The sequence below is a fragment of the Nannospalax galili genome, unplaced genomic scaffold (genome assembly GCF_000622305.1).
Source record: "Nannospalax galili isolate Female #2095 unplaced genomic scaffold, S.galili_v1.0 scaffold146, whole genome shotgun sequence".
NCBI classification, from domain to species: Eukaryota; Metazoa; Chordata; class Mammalia; order Rodentia; family Spalacidae; genus Nannospalax; species Nannospalax galili.
The window spans coordinates 9,311,335-9,327,646 of record NW_008357929.1 but is presented as its reverse complement, the minus strand read 5'-3'; the positions used below and the strand labels follow the sequence as shown (position 1 = coordinate 9,327,646).

At 44.8% G+C, this 16,312-nt stretch overlaps 1 protein-coding gene across 1 annotated transcript; it reads left to right on the top strand.

Moving 5' to 3' along the window:
* The first annotated feature begins 434 nt into the window (after positions 1-434).
* On the top strand, positions 435-7,109 carry LOC103752176 (arachidonate 12-lipoxygenase, epidermal-type-like). The gene is given in 15 exon segments (XM_017795003.1): positions 435-518; positions 655-802; positions 1,243-1,444; positions 1,647-1,728; positions 1,810-1,932; positions 2,021-2,124; positions 2,267-2,427; positions 3,435-3,578; positions 3,672-3,876; positions 5,208-5,299; positions 5,502-5,671; positions 5,783-5,905; positions 6,360-6,459; positions 6,570-6,731; positions 6,840-7,109. Coding segments are annotated over 15 exon segments (2,052 nt in total). The 5' UTR covers positions 435-462; the 3' UTR covers positions 7,020-7,109.
* Positions 7,110-16,312: the final 9,203 nt, after the last annotated feature.

Genomic DNA, 16,312 nt, shown 5'->3' with positions numbered 1-16,312 from the left:
GGGTGGGGGGTGTCAAAGCCTGGGAGGTGGGGTGGGAAGAATTAGTCCTGAAGGGAGCATACCCACGGGGCACATTGTGGGCACTCAGCTCAGCGTTGGACTCAGAGATCCCATTTCAGGATGGCCCAGTGGAAACTCCATGACTGAAGGGGCATTCCGAGCTTTCTTTCCTGGCTATGGAGTCCGGACAACAAGCAAATGCAGTTCTGTGCAGCATTATGCCATTCTTGTCCTCAACAGAAAGCTTTGCATTCTTGCCAAGATAGTGTACCCACTTTCCATTGAAAAACACTCCCACTGTCCAAGCCATTCCGCTTTCTTATCTCCTCTGATGCTGATCTCTAATTCGGGTTTTCATTAAAATCGGATGGGGATGAGACTAGAGCTGTCACCACCTGCATTCCGGTATGTTGCGCTCAGGGCTGGCCATGAAACTGGTATTAGGGAGCCCTTGCCAAGTGGATGGAGTGGGACTGCGCCTTTGGGAATTGCTGGCAGAAACGCTATGAACGGCAAAGGTGAACCAGAAGCCTGCACCTGGGACGAGGAGAGACCTGTGGGCGTGGGAACCCAAATACCAGGGACTCTGGTCTGGGTGTGGTTTCCCGGGGGCTGGATCGCGGATTCTCTTAACTTCTGATTTTCTCCCTCTAGAGGACCAGACAATATGGGGACGTACACGGTCCGCGTGGTCACCGGAGACTCGCTCTTGGCAGGCTCCAGCAACCTGGTGCAGCCGTGGCTAGTCGGCGAGCACCGGGAGGCGGATCTTGGGAAGCTGCTGCGGCCGCTGCGGGGAAAGGTCAGCGTGGACGGAGGCTGAGCGCACAGAGAGCATCAGGGCATGGGACTCCCCAGGTGTCCTAGGTACTTGGGCAGGGAGGAGCAGCAGCTCGCAGGCGCTGGAGCCTGATCCCGTGGGAGCATCGGGAAGCTGGAACTGGGGATGATGTCAGGCGCAGGTGAACTGACTGATAGGGACAGCGGAAGGAGTAGGAGAGATGAGTGGCAAAAAGAGGGAGGATGAAACAACGCTGGGCGCGTAGCTGGTGCACCCAGGTGCCTAGGGGCCGGGAGCCCGGAGCCCAATAGAGCGCCCTGTTCCTTCGTCATCGCCACCTGCTCAGGTCTCTCCCCTGGGGTACTTTGAGGGGCAAGCGGAGCTAAGCTTCTTTGAAGGCTCACTGACCCGGATGCCCTGGCTGAGGACCCGGGATTTGTGAGCTCTCTCCTGTTCTGCAGAAGACAGAGCTGGAGATCAACGTCCCCTTGCATTTGGGGCGCCTCCTGCTGGTGAAGCTGCGCAAACACAAAGGCCTGTTGGATTTTGACTGATTCTGCAAGTGGTTCACCGTATTGGGACCTGGGACTCAAGGAGAAGTCTTTTTCCCCTGCTACAGTTGGGTGCAGAGCAACGGCATTATCTGCCTACCTGAGGGCACTGGTGAGGGCTCTGGGGAAGCGGGTGCAGCTGGATTAAGCCGGGAGTCGTGGAGGCGGGGGGATGCTATGAAAGGAAACGACTAGAGAGATGAGGGAGAGGGGAGAAGCAAAGGTTGCAATGAAGGAGGAGGGCAGATGGAAAGATCCTGGTACAGAGTGGAGTCCAGGGAGGAAGCAAGCTCTCGTATCTCTGTCTCTCTCAGCCCGGACGGTGAGTGATGACCTCCAGAATCTGTTTAAGAAACACCGAGAACAGGAGTTGGAGGACAGAAGGAAGGTGTACTGGTGAGTCCCAGAAAGCCTCCAATTCCCTACTAGGTCTCCCAAACCCACTGCCCCAAGTACGACTTGGTATTCGTCCTCAAGGTGGGGCTTTTGGAAAGATAGCTTAATCCTGCCCATAGCAGGGAACTCGCAGTGGGATCGTCCCAGGAATGAGAGGTTCATGGAGGATAAGGATTTAGACTTCACCCTCTCTCTGGCAAAAGTGTGAGTACTTGGTTGAGGCTGTGCACTTTCTTCCTAGACTGCAGGGTGGAGTCCGTCTTGATCTTCTTGTGTGTCATTCTTTGCACAGGCTGAAGGACTTGGCCATTAAGGGGACTCTAGATTTTGCAAATCCTGTGCAAAGACTGGAGGATTACAAAAAGATATTCCCTCGTGGAAAGACTGCTCTGGCTGGTCAGTTACCACAACTTTCAAAATCTCTACAGAATTCCAACCCAGGGATCAGAAAAAAGAGGGGAGAGAGGATAGGAGAATGGAAGACTGGTTAACAGGAGGAGCACCTCATTGCTCACAATATGTTGACTGATGCCCTCAGGGCAGGTCTGTGATTCTTGGAAGGATGATGCCCTCTTTGGGTACCAGTTCCTCAACAGTGCAAACCCTATGCTCCTGAGGGGATCTATGAGGATTCCAACCCAGTCGGTGCTGCCTCCAGGGATGGAAGACTTTCAGACCCAGTTGGAGAAAGAGCTCCAGGTGCCACATCTGTTCACCCCCTACCTCATCACTGTCCCACCACTTTGCCATCTATCCTCACTCCTCTTCCCTCTTCTTCATGCACACCTCCATCATCTATGCCCCCTTGCATCTGCATTTAGGGTTTCCTTTTTAAATTACGTTTTTAGGTTAGCACGCAAAGTAATGGGTTTCATCAGCACTTAGGGTTTCTCAACTTTGGTGGTAAGTCATTAATATGAGCTATATAATTCTTTGTTAATAGAGGGCTGTCCTAGGCATTGTAGAATTTTAGTAGCAATCCTTGCCTTTTGCCTAATAGAGGTCAGTAGCATCCCCCATTGTGACAACCAAAAATGCCTCTAGACATTGCCAAATGTTCCAGGGGGTGGGGGGAGGGTTGCAAAATTACTTGTGGTTGAAAATGATGATGTATATAATTTCACTTAGCTCCTTTTCTTCCCCTTTCATATCCACCTTCCTTATTTTCTTTTTCCTGAGACCTATCTCAGCCTCAATCCTAAGGAAGAACTTCTGGAGGGAAATGCAAAACCGAACAAGCTGGGTATGGTGGTTCATGCTTGTAAACCCAGCACTTGGGAGGCAGATGCAGGAGGATTGACACAAATTTGAGGTCAACCTGGTCTAGCCAGGGCTATCAAGTGGGATCCTGTCTCAAAAAGACCTCCCCAAAACAAGGGGAAGAAAAGAAAAAGAAGACTAAACAGAGCCTTGAAGAGATATACTGATGGGGCGGGGGTAGTAAAGGAATTATTTGTGCTCCATTTGACTAAAACCTGTGTGTGCACAAGGACATTGGTTGGGAATTTTGGTACATGGTGGAAAGACAGAGCTTTAACTCAGGGCGCTTGAAGACATCAGGCACCAAATCTTGCACTCTGAGCTTTAGCTCTGGGGAAAGCTGTTGTTTAAAGAGTTGGATGGTAGAGGAAGGACCCATGATGAAAGAAAGGCAGGTCCAGAACTGACTGCAGCCCCTTCATAGATCCCTGACCCCAGTTCCACAGGCTGGGTGTCTATTTGAAGCTGATTTCTCCCTGCTGGATGGAGTCAAGCCTAACATCATCAGTTTTAAGCATCAGTACGTGGCAGCCCCTTTGGTAATGCTGAAGCTACAGCCTGATGGGAGACTCTTACCCATGGTCATCCAGGCAAGAGAAGCCCTGTGTCTTTCCTTAGACATATGTCCCCTTTAGGGACTTAGACACATAGGTTCTCAGCTCCTGTTCTCTCTCCTGCTCTAGCTCCAGCCACCTCGACACAGAAGCCTCCTACCTCTGCTCTTCTTACCCTCAGATCCTCCAATGGCCTGGCTCCTGGCCAAGATATGGGTCGGTAGCTCTGATTTCCAACTGTACCAGTTACAGTCACATCTGTTAAGGGGACATCTAATGGCTGAGGTTATTTCTGTGGCCACAATGAGGAGCTTACCTAGCCTCTATCCTATCCTATCTATAAGGTATTTCAGTATTTCTATCTTTCTGCATCTGTCTTTCACAGTTCACACACAGCCTCAGGAACCATCTACCCAGGGGTTACTCTTGTGGTATATTAGGTAAGCATCAATCTCAGTTTATATGTGGACACACACATACACACACACACACATACACACACACACACACGTACACACAGTGTGCTATGAAAACCCTCAAGACACACACTTGCTTTGAGATGAGGAAAGACCAAGACTAAGTTTACAAAAGAGTTGGAATTTGGACTGAGGAGGTTGTCAGCTAGGTAGGGAGGTATGAGGTGATCTGTAGAGGCAAGGAATTAAAGGGCCATCAGTTATGGAGGATATTAGGTATTGTTGACATCTTGGAATTTGATTAGCGTGTTAAGTAGGAGGAAGGAAAGTGGAAGAAGATGGAAAAGAAGTCGCAGTGTTGATAAAGGAGAAGCCAGAGCACTCTTTTTGACCAGGTGGATTTCCCACTACCTGTAGATATCAATTTGAAAATGTTAGGAGAGAAGGCACATCTACAAGGAAGGAGTTAAAAATAGACATTTTAGAGTTGTCAGGAAACAGAAGAATCTAAAACTATTGTACATGATTAAGCTCTCTGGGAATTTAGGATTGGTACCACAGTACAGCTGGGAGAAAAAAAATGGGTGTGAGTCTCAAATGCAGCTGGGAAGTCAACACAGTTACAGAGAAGAGAATACTTAGATTTGTCAATATAGAAACCATTGGTTAATTCATTGACAAGGGCTATCTCAAGGAGGAGGAGAGGCCAGAGTCTGATTGGTGTAGGCTGAGCAGAATTTGTGAGGTAAGGAAGTCGAGGTAGCACAGATGGCTCTTCACAGAAACGAGCAAATGAAGGATTAGGATCTTGCTGGGAAGGAAGGGGCTTCTTCCACAGGGTATTGGAGAGAGAGAGAGAGAGAAGGGAAGAGGAAGGGAGGGGAAAGACACTGTAAGAATGAAGTCCTGAGGCAAGTGTGGGATGGGGATCATGTGTGGGGATCCTCGTGTGTGTGTGTGTGTGTGTGTGTGTGTGTGTGTGTGATATGAAATCAGAGATTCCTGGAATTCTGATGAAGAACTTGAGACTGCAAACAAGTGAACTCCTGAACCTTTGATCTTGGAGAACTCTGAGAAGATATTCCTCCATCTCTCTTCTTCCAAACCTGACCCAGATCCAGTCTTACAATAGGAAATCTTTCAGTCTCAATAAACTCACCCCCTCCTTTAATATCACAGGCCCTTCACTTCTCTTGCCCTCAGGATCCTGAGAGTTTTCATTTGACTGTGTCTCATTTCTTTTTCCATAATCAGCTCCTGGTCCCCCACTTCCGCTACACCATGGAGATCAACATCCTGGCACAGACTAATCTTGTTTCTGAATGGGGAATTTTTGGTCTGGTATGGAAAGGAATGGGTGAAGAGGGAGGAAGGTTTAATGGAAAACTCTCAAGGGTGCTTCTCTTACCCACTCTTCTTCCAAACTCTGCTTTTTGCCCTGAAGGCTGTCCTTCAATTGCCTCACACCTAAATACTCTGCTGGTCCCAATATCCCTCCCTCTCTTGATTTACCCTGGCTTGATTTACCCTGGTTTGTTCTCAGCTGGTGAGTACAGGGAGAGGAGGTCATGGGGACATTCTCCAGAGAGCCACAGCTTGTTTGATTTACTGTTCCTTTTGCCCTCCGGATGACCTGGCAGACAGTGGGCTCTTGGATGTGAAATCTTCCCTCTATGGCCAAGATGTTCTCAGGCTATGGGAAATCATCAATCAGTGAGGCTGACATGAGGGCTGGAGTGGAGGGGGGAAGAACTGCAGGTGATGGTGGGTCCAGAAGGCCCTATATTAGCCACCTGAGGCTGAGCACCCTCTTCTCAGGAGCAGGTATATAGAGAAGATGGTCAGACTGTTCTACAAGAGTGACACAGATGTGACAAATGATCCAGAGCTGCAGGCCTGGTGCAGAGAGATCAGTGAGATTGGGCTGCAGGGGGCCCAGGACCGGGGGTAAGGCATGGGTCCTCCCAAGTGGCTTGCTATCAATGCCCATACATCTTTCAACAACCCACATCTGACAACATCATAAGACACTCTTCGTAGAGGACCCTGGGAATTCCCTGAATCTCTCTAGAATGTCCAGAGATCCTAATGGCTACTCCTGGATTCTCTGGTTCCTTTGTCTTCTCATCCTTTCATACATGTTCTCTCTCCTTGTGTGCACAGAACTTTCTCTGGACCCAGCACCATTATATCTCATGTATTTTCCCTTATTCATTGCTATCCTTTTCTCATAGCTCCAAGGTCCATCCTAATTGCATCAGTTTTTGAGTGAACACTGTGTAAACCATAGACTCTAGAGGCCACAACCGTTGCAAGTGCTTTATGTATCTCCAGCTATTTTTGCCTGTCTGAGATCTGCCTCATGCTGGTCTCCAATCTTCTGACTCTTCATTTTGTCCAGGTTTCTCATCTCCTTAGAGTCCCGGGATCAGCTGTGCTATTTTGTTACCATGTGCATCTTCACATGCACTGGTCAACATGCTTCTACCCATCTGGGTCAGGTAATCTGTGTAAACATCCCCCAGGGGTTTCTGGGACATAGGAGATAGAGAGAAACTTCAAATGTCTGGGCAGTCAGCCTGAGTTTCTGAGTGACTTTTCTACCTTGCAGCTGGACTGGTATGCCTGGATCCCCAATGGCCCATGCACCATGCAGAAACCCCCACCTACCTCCAAGGATATGACAGATATAGTGGACTCACTGCCTAGTCTCCAGCAGGCTCGACTGCAGAAGACTTTCACCAAGTTCCTTGGCAGACGCCAGCCTGTCATGGTTAGACACAGATGCCTGGGCCCCAAGGGAGGAGGCAGCTTGAAGGAGGAGTGGTGTTTTTGGTTGAGAAGTCCAAGGGGCCACACCATTTTGTTTTCTCTCTCTTAGGTAGCCCTGGGACAGCATAAAGAGGACTATTTCTCAGGTCCTGGGCCTCAAGCTGTGCTGATGCAATTCCAGGAGGAGCTGGCTTTCATGGATAAGGAGATTGAGGTCCAAAATGCAGGCGTGGACCTGCCCTTGGAGTACCTCCAACCCAGCATGGTGGAAAACAGTGTGACCATCTGAGAGGTCTTTTTCACTTTGTGGTGGTTTGAATGAAAATGTCCCCCATAGACTCCAAGTATTCGGACATTTTGTCCCCAGATGATGGTGCTGTTTTGGGAGGTTTTAGAAGGTGTGGCTATCCTGGAGGAAGCATGTCACTGGCTTAGAGAGTTCTTAAGCCTTGCCAGATCTTCAGTTGCTCTCTTGTTTCCCGTGCCTGTGTGATGATGTGAGAGCTTAGCTTCTGCTGCTCCTGCTCCAGTCACCTCCAGCCACTATGCCTCCCTGCCATGATGGACTGTAATTCCCCCTGGAACTGTAAGCTCAAATAAATTCTTCCTTCTATAACTTGCTTGGGTCAGTGTTTCTATCACAGCAACAGAAAAGTGACTAATACACACCTCAACTTCAACTGTCTCTGCATACCTTAATCATCTTGTCCTCCTTAGCCACATGGTAAACAGACTGCCCTCAAATCTGTGCAGCCAAAGAGCCTAGACTGTCTATCATACAACTTTAGGGAATACACAATGATTGTTCTTATTGTACGTTGGAAACTGGAGCCTTCTATAGTTGCCTTAATTCCATCTCTATCCAGTTGTGTTCTTCCTCAGTTTTTTATTCCATTTACCTGCTTTTCTTTCCAAAGGTATACGGTTTATATATAAATTTTTAAAATCTGATTAAATAATAAAGTTGATATATGTAGTGAGTGAAGGTGAAAGAAAAGAACTTACTTCATTTCTTGCTTATTCAGATAAAAGAAATAAAGATATTTTCTGGAAACAGAAGTTTCTTCCAGCAATTAGCACTTCCCCAAGGGTTTCCTTAAGTCTCTCTAAGCCAATGACTGGCTATGGCTGACTGAGCCCAGTGGCCATCTGCCTTAAAGTCTCCTGTACACCCCCCCCAGCTCTATATCCTTCAGCCTCGACCCCTTCTCCAGCTATATCTCACTCTTCCTCTCATCCTTTTCTAGAACTTGTGATAAACCTTCCTCTTCATTTCTGGCATTGCCTCCCATCACTATATCACCCAGCCCAGAGTCCTAGGCACTTACAAATAAGCAGCCAGCAGGTGGGCAATGAGTTAGTGACTTTAAAGATACGATCTCCATTTATCATCACAACATCCCTATGTGGTTGATATCCCTATCACCACTCAATAACTGAGGAAAAGGGAGGTTGGTGAAACCAAGAAATGAGTTTTAACCAAAATGTAACAGGGTCAAGTTCCTGGAGGAAGGAAGGAGGAGGAAGGAGGAAGGAAAGCCCGACTGTAGTCACAGCAACAATGCTGGGGTTGTAGGTATCTGCCCCCAGGCTCAGCTCATCCATCATTTTTTAAGGGAATAGCTATTCATTTTAACTAAATGATAAAATATCAAAGCATTTAGGGGATGATTGATTAAGTGCTGTGGATCAAATGATTTTGTACTGTCTAGTTTGAGTCTGTCTAGGTTTCTAACTAGATTTTTTGTTCATTCAGAAAGTATTTTGTTTGTTTTGTTTTCTGTTTTGTGAGTCAGGCTCTCATTTGCAGCCCTGGCTGGCCTGGAACTCATATGTAGAGTGGGCTGACTTTGAACTCACAGAGATCTTCTGTCCCTGCCTCCCCAGTGCCAGGATTAAAAATATGCACCACTACACCTTGCAGAAAATATTTTCTTGCAGGTAGATAGACTGGGAATAGGTGGTGTCTATCAGTCACAGATCTCATTAGTCCAGTCAAGAAGTAAAATTACTAGGTGCTAGAGTTTAGTCCTTACAAAGCTTGATTTTCAGTGTACTCCTAGAGGGGAGAGAGAGAGAGAGAGAGAGAGAGAGAGAGAGAAGGAGAGAGAGAGAGAGAGAGAGAGAGAGAGAGAGAGAGAGAATATTTCAAAATGCCATCATCCATAGCCACAGATGAAAGAGCCACAGGAAACTCCCAAGCAGATGCAAAACCAAAACTCTTCCTAGAGTGGTAACATGAGAGCTAAGGATAAGGAGAAAAATCTTAAAAGCAACCATGGCACTGTGGGGGGGACTTATTACTTTCAAATGGACATTAATAATAAACATAGTATTTTTCAAAGAAAACTGGATGTCAGAAGACAATGATATCTTGGAAATATTGAAAGAAAATAAATGTCCTTCTGAAATAGAGACACAAAAAAATCAGTAAGAAAAATATTCAAGAAAACATTTCAAGATATTTTAGAGAAAGAACTACATTTCGTTCCAAAGAAGCCCAACGTGACAGAATGGAGCAGAGAGCATTCGCTGTGTATTCCTTGTGGGTAAAGGCAAGAAGTGCCCTTGCAAAAATCCACCTGCAGGGACTCAGTCTTGGAGAAAAGGTCTCGGTAGTGGAGGTGCCTCATCTCCACAGCCAATCGTTTACACTGCACAAGGCAGAAAACAAGATGGAAAAGCTGACTGGTGTAAGAATTAGATGGCTAGACAGAGCAATGAAGCTTGTTTCTAAGACAGAAAACAAAGCAAAACAACATAAAAAACAACAGAAACCCCAACTTTGAGGTCTAGGGCCAAGAACAAAACTTAATCATAATTTCTATTTTTGGTTACTAGTTCACAGAATTCCTGATTTCATGCTGCATGAAGTATTAAGAAATTTGTACAGGCTGGGTGTGTTGGCCCATACCTTTAATCCCAGCACATGGGAGGCAGAGGCACGTGGATCTTTGTGTGTGCTACAAGGAGACCATCTCAAAAAAACCAATAAAAGAAAGAAAGAAAGAACGAAAGAAAGAAAGAAAGAAAGAAAGAAAGAAAGAAAGAAAGAAAGAAAGAAAAATTTGTACAGTCAGAGAAACCCCCAAACCTAGCAAGCAGGGATCTGTAATTATATACATCTTAGAGAGATTCCATTCTGGGACCTCCAACCAAATCTTTAGATTGACATCTCTCTTAAATATGGTCAAAAAGGAGAAAGGATATAAACAAGTGCTTGGGAAAAAAATCAAAGCCTTCTTGCTCCTGCATTAAGGATCTATCGACATTGCGTTTATTTCCCCTCAGGTCTCATTTGAGTGGGAAGCTGTTTATCTCATTTCTTCTTCTATGCCGAATGGTGAATATTGTCCTAGTTTCATTTATGCTGCTGTGATAAAACACCCTTTCCAAAAGTGTCTTAGAGGAGGAAAGAGTTTACTTGGTTTAAATTTCCAGGTCACACAGTCCATCATTGAGGAGAAATCGAGGTAGGAACTCAAACAGCTAGTCTCACCACATCTACAGTCAAGAGGACAGGGAAACCAACACACCCTCACTGCCTGTCTCTGGGCCTCTCATCTACCTCTCCTGTTCTGTATAACTTAGGATCTCCTGACTACAGAATGGTGCCACCCACAATGGGTTGGTCTCCCTACATCAGTTAACAATCAAGACAACCGCCCACTGACATGCCCATAGGCCAACCTGATCTAGAAAATTCCTCAGCTGAAGCTGTCTTCCCAGATTCTAGGTTGTGGCAAGCTGACAATTAAAAACTAAGCATCACAAATGTGTTGGGTTGACTGTGCACATTTTATCCTTGCACACTGACCATGAGGAGCTGTATTTGTACATATTCATGGACACCCACACATTCTAAGCATGGAGCCAAAAGCAATAATTGAAGTAGATTTTGGATTTCATTGTCTGGGGGAGGGGTGAGCATATTTTGAGCATGGGATAGTTGTATCAAGCTCATGTAGTGACAGCAGAATATTACAGTGACTCAGGGACTGTCTTTGATTTACCTGGCAATGAGGTAACCAACATTCCAGTAGGACTTGGGAACTTTCTTCAAGGTCTTCATGTATTGGTAGCTGACTTCTCCCAGTAATGCCAGAAAACTGATACCTGAGCTCAAAATACATGACTTCTGATAGCAACACCCCCTATACAAGGGCATGTTTATAGTTGTTCCGTACAAGAGGAGGCCACTATCAGGTGTATTATCCATCTGCTTGCTCACAGTCTTGTGGTATCTGGATTCACAATGGTTTCAGAATCAGCCCAAGGATGCTGAGACAATGAAGTCCTTGTGTTTCCTGGATTCTTACATCAGAACACATTTCCTGATATTCACCCAAGAACCCTTTAGGATAGCCAGAATGGAAAAAGTGAAACTATGTTTGAGAGGAGTGGACTATATTGGCTATATCTTTCTGTCAATTATTTCCTTCAAATTTATTTTCATAAATGAAATATTCTTTTGGGAAAATACATCATTGTGGTTTAGAGGGAGCTAAAACTTACCCTCCCTGAAACAGGGAGGACACATTGCACTGATATAGCTTATTATGATAATGCCCCAAGTGGACAACTGTGGACATTTTAGGAATGGATACATGACTAAAGTGAGGTCATTTAGTTATCGTTCATACTTCTCTGGGAAGGCCTTTTAACCTTGTTGTGGTGTTCTTGAGTGAAAGGTCAGAGCTCTGAAGTCAGGGAAGGGGAATTGCAGGAAGCTAGGAGGGTAAAGAAAGTGTGAGGAGCCATAAGCAGATGTGAAATGCTTTATTCAGTCCAGATGAAGGCATCTGCTGCTGATCTCAAGTTATATGAAACTCACACCAAATTATCATTTTGTTGTTTTTTCATACAACAGATTAAATGATTGCTTATTCCAGGTTCTCTGAATATCAGTTGTCAGTCATCATTAGCTGACTCGAAGGTCCCTAGATGTCCAGTGTTCGCCATCTTCGGCCCATTTCAGATGTCCATATTTTCACTGTGTTGTCTACACCCTTATTTATTTATTTATTTATTTTTATTTATTTATTATTTATTTATCTTTTTGAGACAGAAAGAGGCTGAAGAGGACAGAAGAGGCTGTCGGATCCCCTGGAACTGGAGTTACAGACAGTTGTTAGCTTCCATGTGGGTTCTGGGATTTGAACCCAGGTCTTCTGCAAGAACAGTCAGTGTTCTTAACCTCTGAGCCATCTCTCCAGCCCTGTCTACACCTTTTTATGGCTCTCATAGCCCTTATTTCCTTCACTGAGATAGGATGACAATGTGAAGGAGCCACAAGTTAAGTTGACATCTCATCCTAGTTAGCTCTGACTGTCATCTTGACACAGCCTAGAGTCCTCTGAGAAGGGGACCTCAACTGAGTGATTTCCCAGATCAGAGTGGCCTGTGGGCATGTCTATGGGAGATTGTTTTGATGGTTAATTGATGTGAGTGAGCCACCAAGCAGCAGTGTTCCTCCATGGTTTATGCTGAAAGTCTCTGGCTATGAGTTCCCTGGTTGGAGGTAAGGCTGCATGTCCTGCCTTTGGGCGCCTTTCTTGAGTTCCTGCCCTAACTTCCTTCAATGATGGACTGTGAACTGGAAATGTAAGATAAAATAAACCCTTCCTCCCCTAAATCGCTTTTTGATCAGAGTATTTTATCAAAATGCAACAGGATGAGAAAGTCTACCAAGTAGAAGAGAATCAACAAATTCACTTACATTTAATGTGAGGAAATACATTTCATTGTGTTTCATTAAGAATTGATAGAAACTTAATAAAAGACCACTGTTGACTGTATACAGGGCCATAACTTTCTAGAATCAGCACAGAGCAAGGATTTATGAAATAACAAATACAACAATAATGTATTTCTAAAGGGTCTTTCATATTTCTCCCTTTTGTCAGAAACAATTTCTTCATATATATAGTTGGTATATACATATATATTTGATTATATTTACTTAAAAAATTTATTTTTAAAATTTTATTATTTTTATTTTATGTGTATAAATGTATTGCCTGTATGTATGTAAAGCACACCCATGTCATACAATGCCCATGGAGGTAAGAAGAGGACGTCAGATCCGCTGGAACTGTATTTATGGATGGTTGTTAGCCATGTGGGTGCTGGGAATTGAACCTGGGTCCTCTACAAGAGAATGCAGTGCTCTTGACTGCTGATCCATCTTTCCAGCCCTGTATTTACTTTTTAAAGGCAGGGTCTCATGTAACCCAAGTTGGCCTCAACCTCAGTAAATAGCCAAGGATGACCTTGAGTTTCTGAATTGCCCTGCCTCCACTTTCCAGGTGCTGGGATTATAGACCTACACCACCATACCTGGCTTCATTTACTTTTTAAAAATTTCTTTCTTTCTTTCTTTCTTTCTTTCTTTCTTTCTTTCTTTCTTTCTTTCTTTCTCCTTCCTTCCTTCCTTCCTTCCTTTCTTCTTTCAAGAGAGACAGAGAAACAGAGATAGAGATGAGATAGGAGAGAAAGGAGAGAGAGAGAAGAGAAAGGGAGAGAGAGAAGATAAAGAGAGAGAGAGAGAGAGAATGTGTGAGTGTGGCATATGCCACTTGTGGAGGTCAGAGGACAACTTGTAGGAGTCAGTTATTTCCTTCTACCCTGCAGATCTCAGGGATGGAACTCAGATCGTCAGGCTTGGTGCTGACCCTACATTTACTTTTATTTCAATTCTTTCTAAAGATTATCATTTCTTTGTGGACATACAACTTTCTGCCTGACGTCATGATCCTTCACGAATAATTTAAGATCTGTTGTAGTACACCTTATTTTGTAGTAGAGTTTCTCAATTTTTGTCTGAGGTTTTACTTTATCCTCAGTTTTAAATAAAGTTTTAGATACAATCAAGGTATAACTTATATATAGCAGACTGCAATCAAGATAACATATCTATATTAGTTTCATATTGCCATGGAAATAAATCACCATAAGCTTAAACACTTACAGGTAGTGTTAGGGTTAGAGTTAGGTTTAGGTCCAGGGATAGGTTTAGGCTTAGAATAATGTTCTGCATTACTAGGATTTGGGTTAAATTTATTGCTTTTTATTTATTTAATTTATTTATTTTAAGCCATACTTTATGCATTACAATTTACATATTAACTAACATTGTAATAAAATTTTTGACATAGCGTTTTATATTGACTTTTCTGAGAATTTCATACATGAGTACAATGTATTTTCATCATCTCCACCTCTCTCTCCTCCCTCCATCTCCTCTCATCCCCCCTCTTAAATTCATGTCTTCTTTCTATATAATTATATGTGTGTGTGTGTGTGTGTGTTTGTGTGTGTGTGTATTCTACTTAGTCCAATTACTGTTGCCCACATATACTTGGGTGTAGGGTTAACCATTTGGGCATGAGCAACCTATCAGTTCTCTGAAGAAAATGAACTTTTCTTCCTCAGCAGCTGTGCATACTGCCTGTAGCTCTAGGGGTGGGCCCTTGTGCACTCCCCCCATCCATGCTGGAATGTTGACTGGTGTGGTCTTGTACAGATACCCTACTTTTGGAAGTTCATGAGTGCAAATCCTTGCCATGTCCGGAAGACCCTTTTCACAGTAGCTCTCCTGGTCCTCTGACCCTTATAATCTTTCTACGCCCTCTTCTGTGAAGTTCCCTGAGCCTTAGGTGTGGGGTTTTATTAGAGATATCCCATTTTGGAATGCACACTCCACAGTCACTTATGTTCTGCATTTTGACCAGTTGTGCTTCTCTGCTATAGCCTCTGTCTGCTGCAAAAAGAACTTCTTTGACAATGGCTGAAAGCTGCATTTATCTATGGGTACAAATAACTATTTAGAGGGTTGTTGGATACTATATTAGTTTAGCAAAATGGCATTAGTAGGTTCCTCTTTAGGGTCTATGATCTCCCTAGTCATAGTTTCTTGGCTAGGTTTATAGTACCAGGCATCAATTCCCCACTATTGAGTTGGCCTTATCCAATCAGGCAGCTGTTAGTTATCCGCCAGATATGAGTGCCACTATTGTACCACTAAGAATATCAGTTGCGGGGCTGATCTTGCTGTAGTTCACAGGATTTACAGCTGGGCAGGACTACTGATAACACACATATACATTTCCTCTATTATAAGATAATGTGTTTCTAGTGGTTCATTTTACTCAACAGTTTGAGTAGAATAACCTTGATTTTTAAATGAAATTTTAGTACTGTGGCATGATAGATTAAATCTAATAATTGAAGAATAATAAGGTAGCTACTCTTTTAACTATGAGAAAATATTTGAATTAAAAAAATTGTATTTATTATTTCTATAAGAATAGATTAGTAGAATAGAATAGAGAAATAACAAGGTAGCTACTCTTTTAACTATAAGAAAATGTTTGAATTAAAAAGAAACATTTTATTTATTATTTCTATTTTATTTATGTGTATAAGTGTATTGCCTGCATGTGTGTAAGTGCATCTGTGTCATGCAATGTCCATGGAGGTCAGAAGAGGGTGTTGGTTATATTTTTAAAAAGTCAAATATTGGCTCTGCTTCCCTGGGCTGCACAGCCCACCAGCCTCTATCCTGGATGCCGGGACTGGGGCCACCACTGCTTCCTGATCTCTTCCATCCAGACAGACCCAGTTTCTTCTCAAGGTCCCTGGGAGCCCTCTGGGCCTGGTCCCACCCTCACCTCCCTCTGCTGCTTCCCTGGGCCTGCACAACCCTCCGGCCTCTCTCCTGGGTAAGCCAGTCCAGCCCTCTGCACCTTGACTCTGACAGCCTCATTCACCCTCCCATCTCCCCCGCCCATCTCTACTCCAATACTGGGTCCTGTCCCATTCCTTGTCTTGGCACACCAGGCACCAGGGGAACCGCTACTGCTTCCTGATCCTTTGCATCCAGACCACCCCAGTTCCTTCTTGAGGCCCCCAGGAGCCCTCTGGGCCTGGCCACACCCTCACCTTCCTCTGCTTCCCTGGGCTGCACGGCCCACCAGCCCCTTTCCTCTCTGACTACTGCTTTTTGATCCCTTGCATGCAGACGGACCCAGGTCCTTCTCAAGGTCCCCAGGCGCCCTCTGAGTCTGGTCCCACCCTCACCTCCCTCTGCTTCCCTGTGCTGCACAACCCACCAATCTCTTTCTGGGCCCCAGGGCTGACCTTTCAGCTTCCTGATCCTTTGCACCCAGACCAACCCAGTTCCTCAGTGCAGTCCTCAAGAGCCCTTGGGGCCACTTCGTGCCCCCATCTCCCTTTGCATCTCTGGGTGGCACAGCCACCAGCTGCCCTAGACCAGCATCTTTCCTAGGCCCTGCTCCCAGGCCAGTCCAACCCCTAAATTCCTGAGGACATCTTTCCTGGAGGGATCCAGACCTTAGGAGAAGCCTGAGAGCATCTGATCTTTGTTTGATGTGGGCCTCTGTGGGAACTCCTGAAGACAAAAGCAATCTGGCCACTCCAATATAAAATCAAAAGAGAGAACCAGAAGCTTATAAGAACCAGCATTTCATGCCCCAAAAATAAACCACAAAGGCACCTAAAGTTTACAAAAAGAAGCAGACCTAAACTTGAAGGCTTGAGTCTCACACAAGAATTTAAAAA